General features: G+C 37.7%; 1 protein-coding gene across 13 annotated transcripts in view; it reads right to left on the bottom strand.

Annotated features, from left to right (window-relative positions):
• The window catches only part of LOC110369896 (partitioning defective 3 homolog), a 49,051-nt gene that overhangs the window by 16,684 nt on the left and 16,391 nt on the right, over positions 1-15,976 (bottom strand). For 11 of the 13 annotated variants that reach the window (XR_010276763.1, XM_064036134.1, XM_064036128.1 and 8 more), the window contains exons 2-5: positions 13,256-13,443; positions 4,739-4,942; positions 752-907; positions 145-323 (exon numbers count right to left, since the gene is read on the bottom strand). Coding sequence is in view for 12 of the 13 variants with exons in the window: in XM_064036134.1 (XP_063892204.1) it covers positions 145-323; positions 752-907; positions 4,739-4,942; positions 13,256-13,378 (662 nt within the window). In the remaining variant the exon portion in view is untranslated. Of the gene's footprint in view, positions 1-144; positions 324-751; positions 908-4,738; positions 4,943-5,888; positions 6,111-8,258; positions 8,369-13,255; positions 13,444-15,976 lie in introns of those variants that run through there. The other 2 variants (XM_064036131.1, XM_064036129.1) reach the window with 2 other exon arrangements.

Below are 15,976 nucleotides of genomic sequence, written 5' to 3'. Positions count from 1 at the left end.
TAAAGAAAAATCAAGAAAAAACGTTTAAACACTTTTCCAGTTGTATTTTTTGGTATCATAAGTTGTATTAAGCCTAGACCCATTTACCCTAGACCCTTACGGGCCTAGATTCATTGAAAAAGCTTTTCTTTTATAATATCTCACCCTGGTCCGGAGAACTGCATGGAAAGCCTATTAGACTGCCTCTGGAAGTGTTGTCCGTGCCTATCGACAGCGGCGTCCGGCGGCCGGCCGTCCGCCAACGGGTGCACCTTCTGCGTCACCCGACTGCTGTCGTCTCGGCACACCACCGCCGCTGACCAGCGCTTCGTTTGTTCTGACACCTGGAATTAAAGTCAGAATCTGTAGTAGGAAATGACCAAGGATGGATTGTGTGTGAAAGTCGACAAACGAAGGAGTGTTATTGTGAGATGAGGGCAGAGAGAAGAGTATGGAAGGAGAAAACATGCTGAGCTGGCCCCAAATAAAATTGGGATGATGTCGTTATATTAATTCTCGGCACCAATGAAATCGCAACTGCACATGCAAAGAAAGACTATACTCACTCAATGCTAAGTGGCAGGACAATTAAGTGTTGTTTTTAACAAAAAAACAAATCTATTTATAATTTATCAGTGCATCACGTTTGATACAAATCATGTCCTCTTGTCTAACCTGACTTCCAAAAAGTGGAATCTAAGGCTATTTATCCTCAGGACGGTTCAAAGCCAATAGAACCTTATTAACACCGCAGTAAAAAAAATGTAGATACCTGTCTCTGAGGAGGTAACGTGTCCTGGTGCAGCGTGGGTTCACTACCCCGCCGCACCTGCAGGCCATTGGAGCCGTCTTCCAGGTCTGCTGCACCGACCTCCACGCAGGAATCGGTGTCAGGGACCCGCATGCTGCCGCCCACGCCACCACCTCCCTGGAAATAGAGGAAAGAGAACATTAGCCATTTATTGCTAGAGAAACTATAAAAGAACCTGAAGGAAAAGAAGAAAAGAAAAGAGTGTTCTCAAGTCATCTTATGTGTTCGTAAGAAAATGCTACGCAATTCGTAAAGTTTTGAGCGCAAAACGAGGTTGCGGTTGTTCGTATTTGCTCCTTCCGTCCCAAAGAATGATCAAAAGTCAATCTGCTACATGTATGTGGCTCAATGTGAAATTAAACAGTGACAATGTGTGTGGTAAAAAATAGAAAATAAAATCTGCATTAAAATGGACATCATCTATCTGCCTCGTATGCTATAAAAAGTTTTGCATCTCGTGGTTATAAATTGTCCATGCATCGAAATAATTAACTCTGTATTTTTTTCCGATACATACACTATCTCATACTCTGCAGAGATTTAAATATCGAATCATGCTCTTGTAATTATTACAGCTGCGAGCATTACGAATAAATATTACTTGTACGTTGTTCGCTTGCATTCTACTAAACTACTGGAGCGTGACCGATCTCCATAATCAATTATGAGATTCAATACAAATTGCTGTCTGTGTATTAAAGCGATCGAATCACTCTCTAATGCTCGCACACAATGCAGATTTTGTATCGATCAATGATTAAAAAATCATTAATCGACTGGGCCCTTTGTTTGCGTTGTGTTATCGGTTGATTTACCTCAGTGTACATATGTGTGCATTTGCGCAGTGGGTGAATAAAATGGCTGGTAAAAGAGCAATGACCCACATAATCTGAGCTATTTAGTTAGACATACCAAAAGTCTAGAACTGACTAGGGTTTAAAGGTAAAAAAACTTTTCAGGTATTCGACTATAAAAATTAATTTAAAAAAATAATCACGTAGGTAGGCTATGCAAGAAAAGTGAAGGCCCATAAACCGCCAACGATTAGTCTATATTTAAACTTATAACTAGATATAAACGTATTCGCTCCGCTTGCGAGCTCTGTAATCCTGTTAGCCCAGTTTCAGCTTGTTATCTACTAAATAGGTATGTTGTAGGTACGACGTATACTGTTGTAAGGTATATACCTAGGTATGAAAGAGGCGTGAACGCGTGAATGCAGGCATTCGCGCCGCCCGTTATGTGCTATGATTCATGCGGCGTTTGTTATCGTCCGTATGTCTATGTACCTACGTAAATTAGTTTAACTTGATTCTTTGCAAATGTATTGTATTCATTGCGTTGTTATGGCGGGTAGTGTATTCAACGCGTAGTATGACCTACCAGCACGCTACGTTAATTTCCCGTGTGATGCGCAATGTTATTCAGTTGACGTTTACGCCCTGCGCACATAGGTATTTTCCTTAATGATTTTTTTTATCTAGAACCTGTTTCGACAAGAAAAAAATAAATTCTTGCATTTCGAGATTTGTATTTCGTAAGTCTGGTCCACATAATGGAACATACCTATTTTAAAAGTGTCGCTGGTCGCTACAAGTCGCTTCTGAATCTACACCTTACCTTTATGAATATGAGACATAATTTTACTTGCCTAATCTTAATTGCCCTTAAAATTAATGTAGATACTTAAAATAAACAACACTCTTCATGCATTGATAACTAAAGGTTAATTTAATTACTTTTTGTGATTATTAGATAAGTACTTAGGTCCTGTGGTGTACACTTTTGGAATGGAAAATTAAAAATAAAAACGACCTTGCCTAATAATTAATTAAGTACCTACTTTTTAATAGAAGTCAATCAAATAAACTATTAGACACTTACCTAAGTATGCAATTATACCTTACTTCAATATTACATGATCCTTTCATTCATATATTGAAATCATTTAACATTGAAATAAAAAAACCCCCGACCCAAAAAAAGTACGCAATAATTATGACAAAAGGTTAAAAACGCTAAACCCTATAAAAAGCAAAAAATAACTTTTAACACTACGTAAACTAAATTTTGTCGTGTCGGGGGACCGCTCTAATTCATTACTTTAGATACGTGTTTTTTTTTTAAAACGAATGTTGTAATTAGGTAGGTATCATTTGATTTATGTAAGTATTTATGAAGGTAAAAAGCGGTCCCCCGACACGTCAAAATTTAGTTTACGTAGTGTTAAAAGTTATTTTTTGCTTTTTATAGGGTTTAGCGTTTTTAACCTTTTGTCATAATTATTGCGTACTTTTTTTGGGTCGGGGGTTTTTTTAAATTTATAATTTAATTTTATTTCATGCTTTTTAAAGGAGCTCCTTAATTTTTTCTTCTTTCATTTAATTTATTTTATCTTAAGATGGGGTTGCTATATGCGATCTAGGCCAAAGGAAGCTGTTTAACAGTCCTCATGACAAACTGGCTCTGAGAGAATTGCACAGATTGAGGAACAATAAAGATTAACTTTTGGACATTCTAGATGTTCAGAAAAAATATAAATCGGTTTATCCGTTTCATTCCGGCATTCCAGGGTTTCATCCGCCACATCCCATTTCCAACATCAGGTTCTCGTCAATCAGAAACATGAAGAGAACTCGTCAAGACAAATTCAACGAGCCCAAACTCGATGGGTTTACTAAAAGGCAGTTCAGGGTTACGTCTCCTACCTTCGTGCCCTAACAGCAGACCAGCTCAGTGGTTCCAAAAGATATTAGTGTTTCAAATTTCAGATCCCACATATACTTGCAAGTAAACTGAGCGTGTAACATTCCTATCACATCTAGCTAACGAGCTGATGACCTTGAAGTCCTGAACCGATTTCCACCAAACATAGCTAAGAACACTCCCGACTGACATACCTTTTAAACAAAAAAAACCGCATTACAATCGGATCATCCGTTTGGGAGCTACGATGCCACATACACACACACACACACACACACACACACACACACACACACACACACACACAGACACGTCAAACTTATAACACCCCGTCGTTTTTGCGTCGGGGGTTAAAAACAGCAGTTAACATTGGTTTTTATTGAAACAACTGAAATGTATTTTTAACTCACCTTAGTGGGACGTTGGATACAAAAACATTGAGAGAAACACGAACCCATATTGATATTGCAATTTAAAGATAATCTGGACTCTTTTCGTGCGATCGACATGTCACAAACTGAATTATTTTGCTCGATACAAATAAATCATTCGCCACAAACAAGTTACGACAAGAAATCTCTCACAAGTTGAAATGCCGCGCTTTCTTCTGTCTTTTTCAACACGAATTTTGCGTGACTCGTGACATGTGCGCATTCAGCCTATAAATGTCATATTTCATGAAGCACATTATTTTCAATTTATTGATTGTTAAATAATATGCTATTTATTTATTTTGATTTATTACAATTTTACTGGTGGTAGAAACAATAACTACTTAAATATTACATTTCATTCAAAATGAACTGAATAGATTTTATTCTATTACTCTATGACATGATGAGTGGCCAATGTGGTCATAGACAAAAATAAAATTAAAAAAATGTTAGCCGCATTTAAATTTTAAATTAAAACTTTATTGGATACCAACGATAATATTATTAATTGTTATTTTTAAATTAGTAATTTTACTTTAAATTGGTAAGTAGTTAAGTACTACTGCAGACTTACGAGCCTTAATACAAACGCTACTTTATAACTGTATGTTTGTAGTCCGTCTTTTTTTTTCAAGATAGTAAATTGACGATGCCTTATGTAAACTCCGAAATGATATTATGTAGTCGGATTTCAAAACTAGTGATGAGCCTGTGGTTAAATTTTAATTCTCATTATCGTTTTATATTATCGGTAAATCGAGATACGTAAATGTTAAAAAATAATAATTAATTAGATATTCAAACTTACCCGAAACATATCAGGGGAGGCAGTGCCAGCCGACGAGCCACTAGCGCCATCTGCCTGAGCGGCGCGGGGCTGCGGCGCTTGACTGGTGCACTCCGCAGTGAGGGTCTCCCGGTCATCAGCCACGTCTCGCACGCGGTCGTCCAGGTCTAGGATGCCCCCTGAACTGGCTCGCAGCGCCCGCACGCCCACCCATGTCTCTGGACCCTGGGAGTAAGGAAAAAGACGCTTTATAACATTTGTTTTAGACTATGATAGGATAAAAAATCATCCTTAGGTATATTTCGATCCTGGCTGAGAGATTTTTTTTAGGTACCTTCGGTACTACGGTAGCCTAGGGCTCGATAATAGAGAACGATAAGTGGTTAAAGATGACATGAAAATGCCTTTACAATTGCATTTTTGCGAATTAATGTTGTAATATAATCACACAACAATTGCAAAATCCCTCTTAACACGGATTAAACAAGCTGGCCTTAAAAATCTCACTGCGTAGCTTATCTCAAAAGCTTTGATTTATATGCAAGTTCCAAAAATACACATGATTGAAATTAAAATGGTGAATTATCAATCTCACCGATCGACAGCAATCTTTCTACATAACAGCACCCGTCACATGCAAATTCACTTAATAAAGTAAACCCCGTAACGTTACACGACACCTAACGGATTAAAACTGCCTGCGAAAATTAAAATTAACTGTAGTCATGTGCGAAAATGCACATTGTGATAGTTTCGCGAATTTGTATGTTTTTCTTGCAGTCATATAATGAGCAGGAACGGTAGACGTTCCCACGCCACGCAGAAGCCGCGCTCACTCCATTCAACTTGGTTTGCACTTGTGTTCGTGTTTCTCGACTGTTTTGTGTTTGTTCGACAGCCTTTGTTGGACTGTCACTGAGATTCGCGTTGAATCATATCAAAAGGTTTTATGCGAACATCAATCTACGAGCACAATTTTTGAAAAGGCTTTTGCAATAATACCTACGCTTTGAAAAGGAAGATTTGTTCAATAGGTGCTTACAGCAACACAAAATTGTCGTACACTATTGAGCCGTTTCAGGTCATGGAAACCCGAGCTGGATAAGTCTTTCAGATTAAACTGTACTACTGAAGCTGTTCTTGAGGACAAAGTACACGTGTAAGTTCATACCCATGTGACAGACTTGCGGTCTGGCGGCTTGGCCGCGGCCAACCGAGCCAACTTCTTCAACCTCGGCGGAGGCACGGGCTCCGGAGCCGTCCCGACATCCATCCGCACTGCCATCCGACACCGCGTGTCACCTCATCTTTATTTTCACCATCATAATACTTTATCAAATCGATTTCACTAACTTCGGTTATCGAAGCCGTGAAACGAGATCATTTCTTGATACTACAAAAAGAAGTAAGATCTAATTTCGTGACGAGTTGATTGGAAGAAAAAAAACAACTGGATCGTTGAAGCTATAGTCAGCGTTTGATGTTTAGGAGTGCTAGGGCAGGTCAGTGGCGCGAGTGAAGCCTTGACCTTCGCGGTCCACTGACCAAACACAGAGTACTCACGCGCCGTGCACCAGATGCTGCGCCCATAACAGACGCTGCTATGGTACATTATACCTTTAAAGATCAATTTATATGGAACACAACGCCTACTATGGTGACGAATTACTAAAACTGTAGACTGTATAACTGTTTTATTAATATCCCAAAATAACACAAATTGAACTGTAAATGATGATGTTCTGTTTTGTCTGGTTTCTTTAGCATTGTTATTAATGCATATGATTGCAATGACCTAGCTAAAATAAAAAAGTTGATTCATTCTAAACTGTTACAATACTATTTGTCCTGAAACAAAACCGAACGAACATGTTTTCCATGCTAATGAAAAATACACACAACTCCTATTATGTTGGAAGAGGTGTACCGTTGTAAATGTATAAACCGCAAAACACAGCATGAAACCTGGCCACTATAAATTACGAATGAAGTTGTAACCCGCTATAGAAATACGCATGATCAACCGTCCGTATTCCAAGAATGTGTTGAACAGAAGTGGCGCCCGCGCACGCGATCCGTTTACCTTCGGGGAAGACTAACTCGGACGTTACAGAAAAACGATATTTGTCGACAGACTGCGACATAACTGCGTGACAACACGCATGCTTGCAAACATACAGGGAAGAAAGAAAAACCTAACGCGAAACAGTGCCAAGTTTTCATTAACATCCTACGAGCTTAAAGTCCATCTATTGACTATTCATGAAGTATTATCTAAGCTGACTGATTTGTCCATGCCCTAAAGTGGTTTAAGTCAACGGAAATGCACACCTTTCTGGTCTGTAACGTGTGTGCCGAATGTTAAATGGTCCACGTTGCGTCAATGCGCGGGTTATGTTCAACAATCAAATCAAAACCATATCGGAGCTGATTGTTTTAATTGAATAGGACGTAGCCAATGATAACATTGATCATGCTCAAATTAAGAACCCTGCATCACGTGTACGAGTATTTAAGTATAAATCGTCAAAAATAGTTTTATCTACAATAATTAGCAGTATTTTTAGACTAACCTGAAAAGATAATGTGATAAAATAAAATTATTTTATCATACGATTAAGATTTCAATTTCGCTCTAAAACACGCAATGAAAGTCAAGACAAAAATCTTATTTGTTTTGTGGACAGGAGCACGAAATGAATTTATAATAAGTTGCTAACAAAAACAAATACCTTCACTAGTTCACTGCCGTAATTAACAGTAATTAATGTGCCCCTAATACATTTTAATGTAGTTTTTACAGCTCAAGTGGCTTAAGTTGTACAGTTTATGATGCGTGGTCACCGACCGTCAATCTTTGTCAAACGTCTATTTTCAAGAGTCGAGTGGTCATCTAGGCGTTTTATAGTAAACATACTTCAAGGCGACTGCTAGTCGCGAAATTGTTATGCAAATAAGCGTTGCATCCTACCGTTTGTGCTTAGTATTTACTTTTGTGCGGCCGGTTAAGTGAAACGTGTGTAACATTTTGTCTAGACCGTCTTTTATTATTCAAACAATTCTGCAGAGACTGAAACGAATCCTCACAGAAGATTAAATCTGGCTGATCTTTAATAAAATGCGAATATAAGGGAAAATAACTGCTGATAGCTGATTGAATTCATTTATTTCAGCAAGGTGAGACAATCAATGTTTATGAGAGTTATTCTTGAACTGCACAAAATGTGCACACATTCTACATAGCACAGTACAGACTAGGTCATTGCCTACGAGAAATATTAACTTCACCACTCTAATCGCTAAAAAAATACCAACCAATACGAATGTTTTAAATGAAAAGTTTATCAAGGGTTCAGATCACTTTTGTTACGTGAATATAGCTTCATAAGGACCACGCAAAAATGAAGATGTTATTGCAATTTTTATTTGCGCAAATCCCATCCAGTTGTTTTATTTCTTCCAATGTATTATTTATTACACAAATTAATAGGTTTGCAAATTAGCACAAAAATGGTATTAAATCCACATAATTATCACGCACACATCAGGGTTTTATCACAAAATATTTTCTTTATCGTGGTTTTATTTCGCGCGTACAGAAACGACACACGCGCGGCTCCGCGGCACAACTCCTACTGAAGTCTGTCGATTAGAAAGATCTTCAACAATGACCGCAAATAAAATTCTACTGAACCTCTAATAATTTTCAAGGTTTGCGGTTTGCAATAACAAAAAGTTAAGTACAACGCGATTACCTAACGGACAATTCTTGTATTGAGATTAAGAACATAATAATGTTAAACTTTTACGAATTTTATCAGATTTTATCTTTTTAATTTCACACCGTATAAACAATAACGGCGATCACGTCTTATCTCAGGATATCAATTTTCAATCTTCGTCAAATTACATAGGTACCTATTTTGTCAATGAATGGCCAATGGTTCGATCCTCTAACAATAATCGTTTACAAGTGGAATGGGATCTAATGGAATACCTGTAATCTTACATTGTAAAAACAGCTGGGAAATGTTCTTTAAAAAGCACAGACTTCATAAAAAAGATATGACAGGAATTCAAATGTTCACGTAGCGTCTATTCACAAAGTTTGATGAAAATGGAGTTTCTTGTTCGGTTTATGAGGTTCTTTGATGGTTAAACCACATAGGTACTTACATAACTCTCTACGGGATGAAATCTTTCACAGATTTCTCACGGTTTGTTCACATAACATAAGTAAGTTCCGCTTTTAAAACACATCAATGAAATAAAATTACGTGAAGAAGATACAATTTTTAAAATTAAATCGCAATTTACAGCTTGTGCAAATTCAAATGACATTTAAAGAGCTCGTATTTGGTTGTTGTACCTAACTAGACTACTGGACCAATCTTCAATATTCAAGACAAGAGTAAAATAACGGTTCAGTTCATAACGTAACAACCTACACATATTGTTCAGTTAGAAACGAGGTCAGCATTTATTGACGTCCCTAGTTCCTTGCGTTTCCTAGTTACTGGAAGCCTTTTTAGTTATAATCCTGTCATATTTCTATGTGCCCTTACAGCCCTTCTAGTGCGGCTTAAAAGTCACCATGCACCATCTAAAGAGGAAGTTCACAAAAAAGAAATACAAATTAATATAACACATGAGAATATAATATTAAATATATGTAAGGGCTTCCTAAGACGATTAGGAGATTATTATAAGTAGTTGAACTTAGCGAGGGTCGGATTATTAACTGCCTTTTTATAATGCCGACAGCAGAGCATTAATAATTCAATACTGCCTGCTCCAAATATAGCTGGAAGTGATTTCATACTACCTTTAATCGTTTACATGAAGGACATTAACAGTTCAGGTTCAGGGGTCAGTGAAGTCAAGGAAAGTCTTAGAAAATTCTACGGTTACCTTCGCATTTGTTTTTTTTAATCATATTACGTCAGGGTCGTGTTCCAGGCATGAACTATTTCACTTGAAACTTATAGCACTTTTATTCGTGTAACATAAGCCCCTGTTCCTGTTTATACACGTATCGTATTGTGGCATGGTTTTACTGATCAACGGCCACATGTGATTATTTGCCTGTCACTGGACAACTCTCACACTAACACATGCCTGGATTCAAATTCTGTAGGGATAGGATCCTTCGAGGATATAGGATAGTTCAGTTACAAATTCAGTAATAGCCTGAGCTACCTTGCTCATTATAATACAGAATACGTCAAAACAGGTCAAAACCTAGACAACGTGATTAAATCAAAACATCGCTCTCTCGGTAGATTTAAACAGAAGAGAAAGCACACTATGTATTACTTCTCCGAACATAAACCACAAGTATAGAGACAAGCTTGTCGATATAAGAAAAATATAAAAGCCTGTTTAGCCACACCTTTCCCCTCCGTAAGATTAAATCCTCAGTTTTATGTAGCATCTGGCATTTCTACCTATGATTTAAGATAAACTGACAAATACATACTCAATATTACTTTATATTTTCCCAAAATTGCTGAGATCGCAATGTACCAATACGTTGGTACATTGCTATTCTGATAGCTGTTAAACGGGTTTTTGGGAATACTTCAACTATGTACATTAGAACCTATTAGATTATTTCAGTGGTTCTAGTTAAATATTCATGTATCGCTAGTTTCATCACAGTCGCGATAATATCAGTCTTGTGACCTAGAAGATCTACGTATGCAAATGACGGTATACTCCATCTCACTTGTCAAGTGCTAAGTCTAATTAGTGAGCGATCACAAACAATAGAAAACTACAAGGTTTTTCCAGATTATAATGTATAAGTCACGTTCATATACTATACATATACAGAATTATATAATTGAGCATTTTACCTATTGTCATTACAGTCACGATCCAGGGCGTCATGCGGCAGGTCATTTTCTCTATAATGAATGGGCTGTTATGGTTTAGGTCCCAGGAGATCGGTATTAAGGGACAGCTTACATACACTAAATGATTTTTTCAAGCTACGGAAAAAGCAAAGAAATGATAATGTGATCGACCTTTTCGTTGATGAGCAGAAAACCAATTTTTTTATCTATTCAGAAATACATTTTGACATTGTTAACTTCTTCACCTTTTAAGCCCAATATGGATAGCGTAATAAGATCCTCATGACGGAAATCGTTTGCTAAACTCGGCCCTTCTCTTTCAGAGCCCTTTCCGAATTTGGTCGGCAATTTTCCACTCCTTATTAGATGTTGCAACTTTCAACCTCTGATATCGCCAAGTAGTGATGAACTAAGTAATGAGAATGTCGTATATCAAAATAGTTCAGCGGTAACTGATATCACACCTCACATTTTCCACGCGTTATTTGTTACGCTATATACTTATAATTAAAACGTAGGTAAAACAAGACCTTCAATCCGCCCCCTTTTCATATCAGTTCAAACAAGTTAAAAGGCTTGGCCAATGTTTATACATAATTATCATAGAATTCCATTGCGAACATCGATAAACCAAGCCCGATCATGATTCAATATTTACAAAAGGATCAATATTTATGAAACTTGTCTGCAAAATATACGTAGTATAGGTGCTAAGCATAATGAAATGATAAATACTAGATACGTAGAACTTACAATAACTATTAGCTTATGATTGTATACCTATAGGGTAAAACGTGAATGTTATTATGGGTCAGTTTGTTTCTACACAGGAAACTATATCCATTGCATCGCTAAGTAGTTCAATCTCCGCAAGCGCTGCATGCTAGAAGTTTGGACTTGGCGATGAGCACTGTCACGGTTTGACAACCATGGTCGTGGTTTCTGGTGATGATGTCCTCCTAGCCGATTATCGGCTACGGCGGCTGTTCTCATGTAAGGAGATTAGCCAACTACGCAGGACATATTAGTGCACGAGCGTTTGCGCAGACACAGGTGCACTCCCTATTCCTTCACTCTCATAACCCGATGGGACGGCAATCCGACACGACCGGTAAGAGAGGTTTCTGGTACCTTGTTCCCAAAAAACAGACTAGAACCTGAATAGATTAGATAGGAATATTTGGCGATTATTAACACCTTTGTAACTGCTTTTGAGTTCACAGCGAACAGACAGGCGCGATGGAGGATATTGTTTTATAACATGAATAATAGTTTTGTTTCTACTGTCTACGTGCGGTAGGACAGCTGTTATCAGATGAGTTTAAGGCGTTAAGCACACACATCGTTAAAACGTAGCCCGTTTGGAATGTCACTGATTACACACAAGGTCGTCCAAGCAATTAATCATGCGGATCGATGTAGTCCAATTAGGCAGAATCGGTGTATAAAGACGTAATCTCGACATCGATGATTTTTGAGTTACAAAGTAAACCTATAGGTACTTTTGAAGAAACTGTGTTCTTAGTTTATGACGGCGGTGTCTCTGCGTCTGCAATTTAGAATCAATTTTAATTCTCTCTTAACATAGTTTGGTTTTGAGAAAGTATCAAGCATTCCTGTAAACGATGGTATCTATATCTATAGGCTATCACATCGTATGTACAACGTAAATTGTAATTATTAATTCAAGCAAGCTAGTATGAGGATGCAATAACACAAAACATGTAAATATGTCCTACAAAATACACATTGTTTATATTCCACAAAATCCGCTTATTGCTAAGTAAATTTTCTTTAGCACAGCTAAATTAGCAATATACTTATACAATATTGAGTAATTTAAACTCAATATGCAACTCATACGCAGGGTTCATTGTCCGTATCGCGTGAATATACAGGGAGGTACCATCGGTAACGTAATTGCGACTTATAAGTGAGTTGATTTAATGAAGTACTTTCCACTTTCAGATCACAAAAGAGCTCCGTGAAAGTAATTGGCAACAATAGTAACATCGACATGCGTACGTAACGAGAAAGGCGACATTATAGGAAGTGGTTAGGAATTATAATAAAACAAACGCGTGGGGTTTCCCGCCTAATCATTGAATATTCACTTTTACTTTGAATTCGTCGCATTCACCCAGGTCAATATTTAAGACCTGTAGCTGAGCAGAGGTAACATTTAAGTCAGAAGAGAGCGACAAAATCGTCTATCAAATCAATTTTAGATTAGTTAACCTGGTTCAATTAATTTTCCAACGAAGTACCTACAAACACTTAATGATAATGTTATCTTTGTAGTGACTAAACAGAATGGCGCCTAAAGTGTACAAGTTTGCCTAAGGAAAACGAAGATTGAAAGAAACATGGATTTAGCGCAAGCAAGGTATGATACACCTAGATTTTTAGGTGTCTTTGAGAAATCTGAACTTTACTAACTTAACTTTTTTGCAAATATTGGTTCACCGAAAGGACTCCTAAAGTATTCATAAGGCGTCTATCGCAGGCAGCTATCGCTAAATAATGCGTTCTGTCTAAGCTTAACTTTTAAAGAATAAATTAAATTGTCCTTTGCTCTCCAGACCACAGATGCTGAAACCTTGCTAGACCTGGTTAGGTTAAATATTTTGGCTTATAGTAGGGTGAGTGTGGTTTACTTATGTATACTTCCAAATCTTACCGTGTCATTGGTCTGGGGCAGAATACTCCTCTGGAGTTTTTGCACAGGGTACGTCTGTCTCCATCCAAACAGACGCACCAGTTTGTCAGCCACATCCTCACAACGAGGAGTCGATTCCTTCATATTAACCACCACTAAGCACTGAATTATAGTTTTAATTCAAGGATAATAGGCATTGTTTTAAGTAACTGTTGTGATCACAGAAAAAAAGATTTAGAAAAAAAAACAAAAGAGTACACACTACACTAGCAACATTAAATAATTGATTTGTAATTTAAAAAACTAATTTCGCTGACGACTCCAGCGATGTCCGTGTACACAAGTCACAACAACGCGACCGACAACCTTGTAGCTAGACGCGCAAAAACTGTTGAAAATAGTGGAGTGAGACCGCGAGCCGGCACCAGGCGGCACTGCCGACACTCGCGCTCTCGCGGCCTCCGCCCGTTATCGCTGCCATCGTTATCTGACTATCACCGCCCCTCCAAACTGCACCTTCACTCTCGGACACAATACCTGCTGTATCTACCATCAACATCAACCACTTCAAGACTTTGAGTGCGAACGCCTTCGCAGTTTAGGTCACGATGTCAACTGGGTCTCCATAATAAGGCCGACTTAGCGACGTATACTAATCAACCACCTACTAACAAAACAAGAATTTGTGAAAATCTACTACCCACTAAACAAGCCCATCTTTGATGACTTACACAATATCAACAAATCTTACATATTAAACCGGTCAAGTGCCCACCTTAAGTAGTCAGAAGATTATCATAAACTAGCGTACAATAATTTGCACAGCGGAAGGGGTGATTTGATAATTTTCATAATTTTGATGAAGTCCTAGGTGAACTATGAAAAGATGCCTGAACACAACTAAATTAAATAAAGTTGTTAAACAAGATTTCAGACACGGAAAGTGAAAACTCATTACTTATCAATGTGTCTGTTTTAGCACAATCAGTTACAATAGTGTAATAAAATACGTAGTATAGTATATCTAATACAGGGCAATAGATTAGACATAATAATGGTTTCAAAACTCTGTACGGCACTTTGAGCAGCAGTTATTTTCCAGTGTAGCTAATATCCGCAAACAACGGCGACTGAATTGCCCGTCCAATTTACTTTTGATGTCACCAGTTGCACAACGGACTCCGCGATGGTATTAATTTAGCTAAACCCAGCTCAAGCAAACGACTTGCAATCTAACACAGCTAAGAACTGCATTTAAATTGCCTTATAATCTGTTTAACATTTCAGAAATGTTAATGATGCCATTCTGCGTGCCCATTATTAAATTTCAAAGCAACGCAATGATGCATAAACGTATATTTTATTTTCATTAAATACAGCAAAAACCCCCGGAGTGGTAAGTAAAGGCTTGCAAACTCGCAACATGCAGGAATAATTACCACATAGTGAACATTAGCGCATAGCTCGTGAAACGTTGACTCCGCCAGTTTGCATGCCTTTGTCACGAGGTTTTGAAACTTCGCGATAGAATTAACATTTTCTCCAGAAGCGAAAATAAGTGGAGAAAACGACCATAGAGGGCAAGCCGGATATAGGGACAGATAGACTGTATAAGAGAATTTGTGAGTTTGAATTGTCTTCCTTCAACGCAAAAAAAGGTAAGAAGGAAAACCATATGGGGTACCCAAATAATTTAGCATAGCATCATTTCAAACAAAGATCATAACAAGATCGAAGATTTGATTCAGACAACAATTGATTACTGTGCTACCTAGTTTTTTGTAGTACAGAATGTATCAAAGTCAGTAACTGGCGTAACTTCATTATCATCGCGTTAGATCGAGTGGATGCAATCGTGCGAACAATTGACGATTAACAACAAGACTTCGCCATTCAAACAGAGACCCATTGTCAACGCTTGCGAAGTGCCTTAACAAAATTACGTGGGACTACATTTTGTTCACGTTACGATAAGATGAGCAAAGGCATAATGAGCGCACTTAATTACCAACAGCATGCCTAATTAGCTGTTGCTGATAGACGTTTTAAGGTTTCGCCTATTTATGAAACATGCAACAAAGATTGTTTTCTTGAAGAACTACAAAACAAGGAAAATCAAGATGTGGAATAAAATAAACACAATTGATAAGCAAGTTTGTAAGTGTCGCAGTCTCACGACGCTTTCTACCCCGAGATCTGGGTATCTAGATCAGCGCCAGAGTAACTATTATGTTACCAGATCGCTCTTCGAGCAACAACTTATAAACCCGTGGCAATGATACTGATTAGTAACCGTAATCTCGTCGTGTCGCGTTATGAGAAATTGACAATAATAGCGACATTTTCTTTGCCTCATTGAACCGTCTATAAAGTGTGTCAAACTGATGCCAGTCTGGTAACTTTATATTCCAAATGAATATTCGCTGATCATCCAGTTTAGCGTAAAAGCGAAAAGTTTGCAAAAATATACACATTTGTGTAAATAAAACCTGAATCAGTATTTTCTAGTTCTTTGGTGATATTATCCATAATTTATAGAGTTTGTATGTGTGTTGAGTCAGGTTCTTAGCACTTACGGTCATGGTTCAACGGTCACGCTATGCTTCATGTGCTGCGGACTAATCACAATGCCTTGATTATGACCATGTACATAAGTGCAACGATCCCTGAATCAGAAACCTGAACAATTACTTACTACACTTTTATAATTATGCCTTTAACAATTTTGAAGTACAACAGAGC

The sequence above is a fragment of the Helicoverpa armigera genome, chromosome 9 (genome assembly GCF_030705265.1).
Source record: "Helicoverpa armigera isolate CAAS_96S chromosome 9, ASM3070526v1, whole genome shotgun sequence".
NCBI classification, from domain to species: domain Eukaryota; kingdom Metazoa; phylum Arthropoda; class Insecta; order Lepidoptera; family Noctuidae; genus Helicoverpa; species Helicoverpa armigera.
The sequence above is the reverse complement of the archived record's forward strand: the minus strand, read 5'-3'. Positions and strand labels throughout refer to the sequence as shown.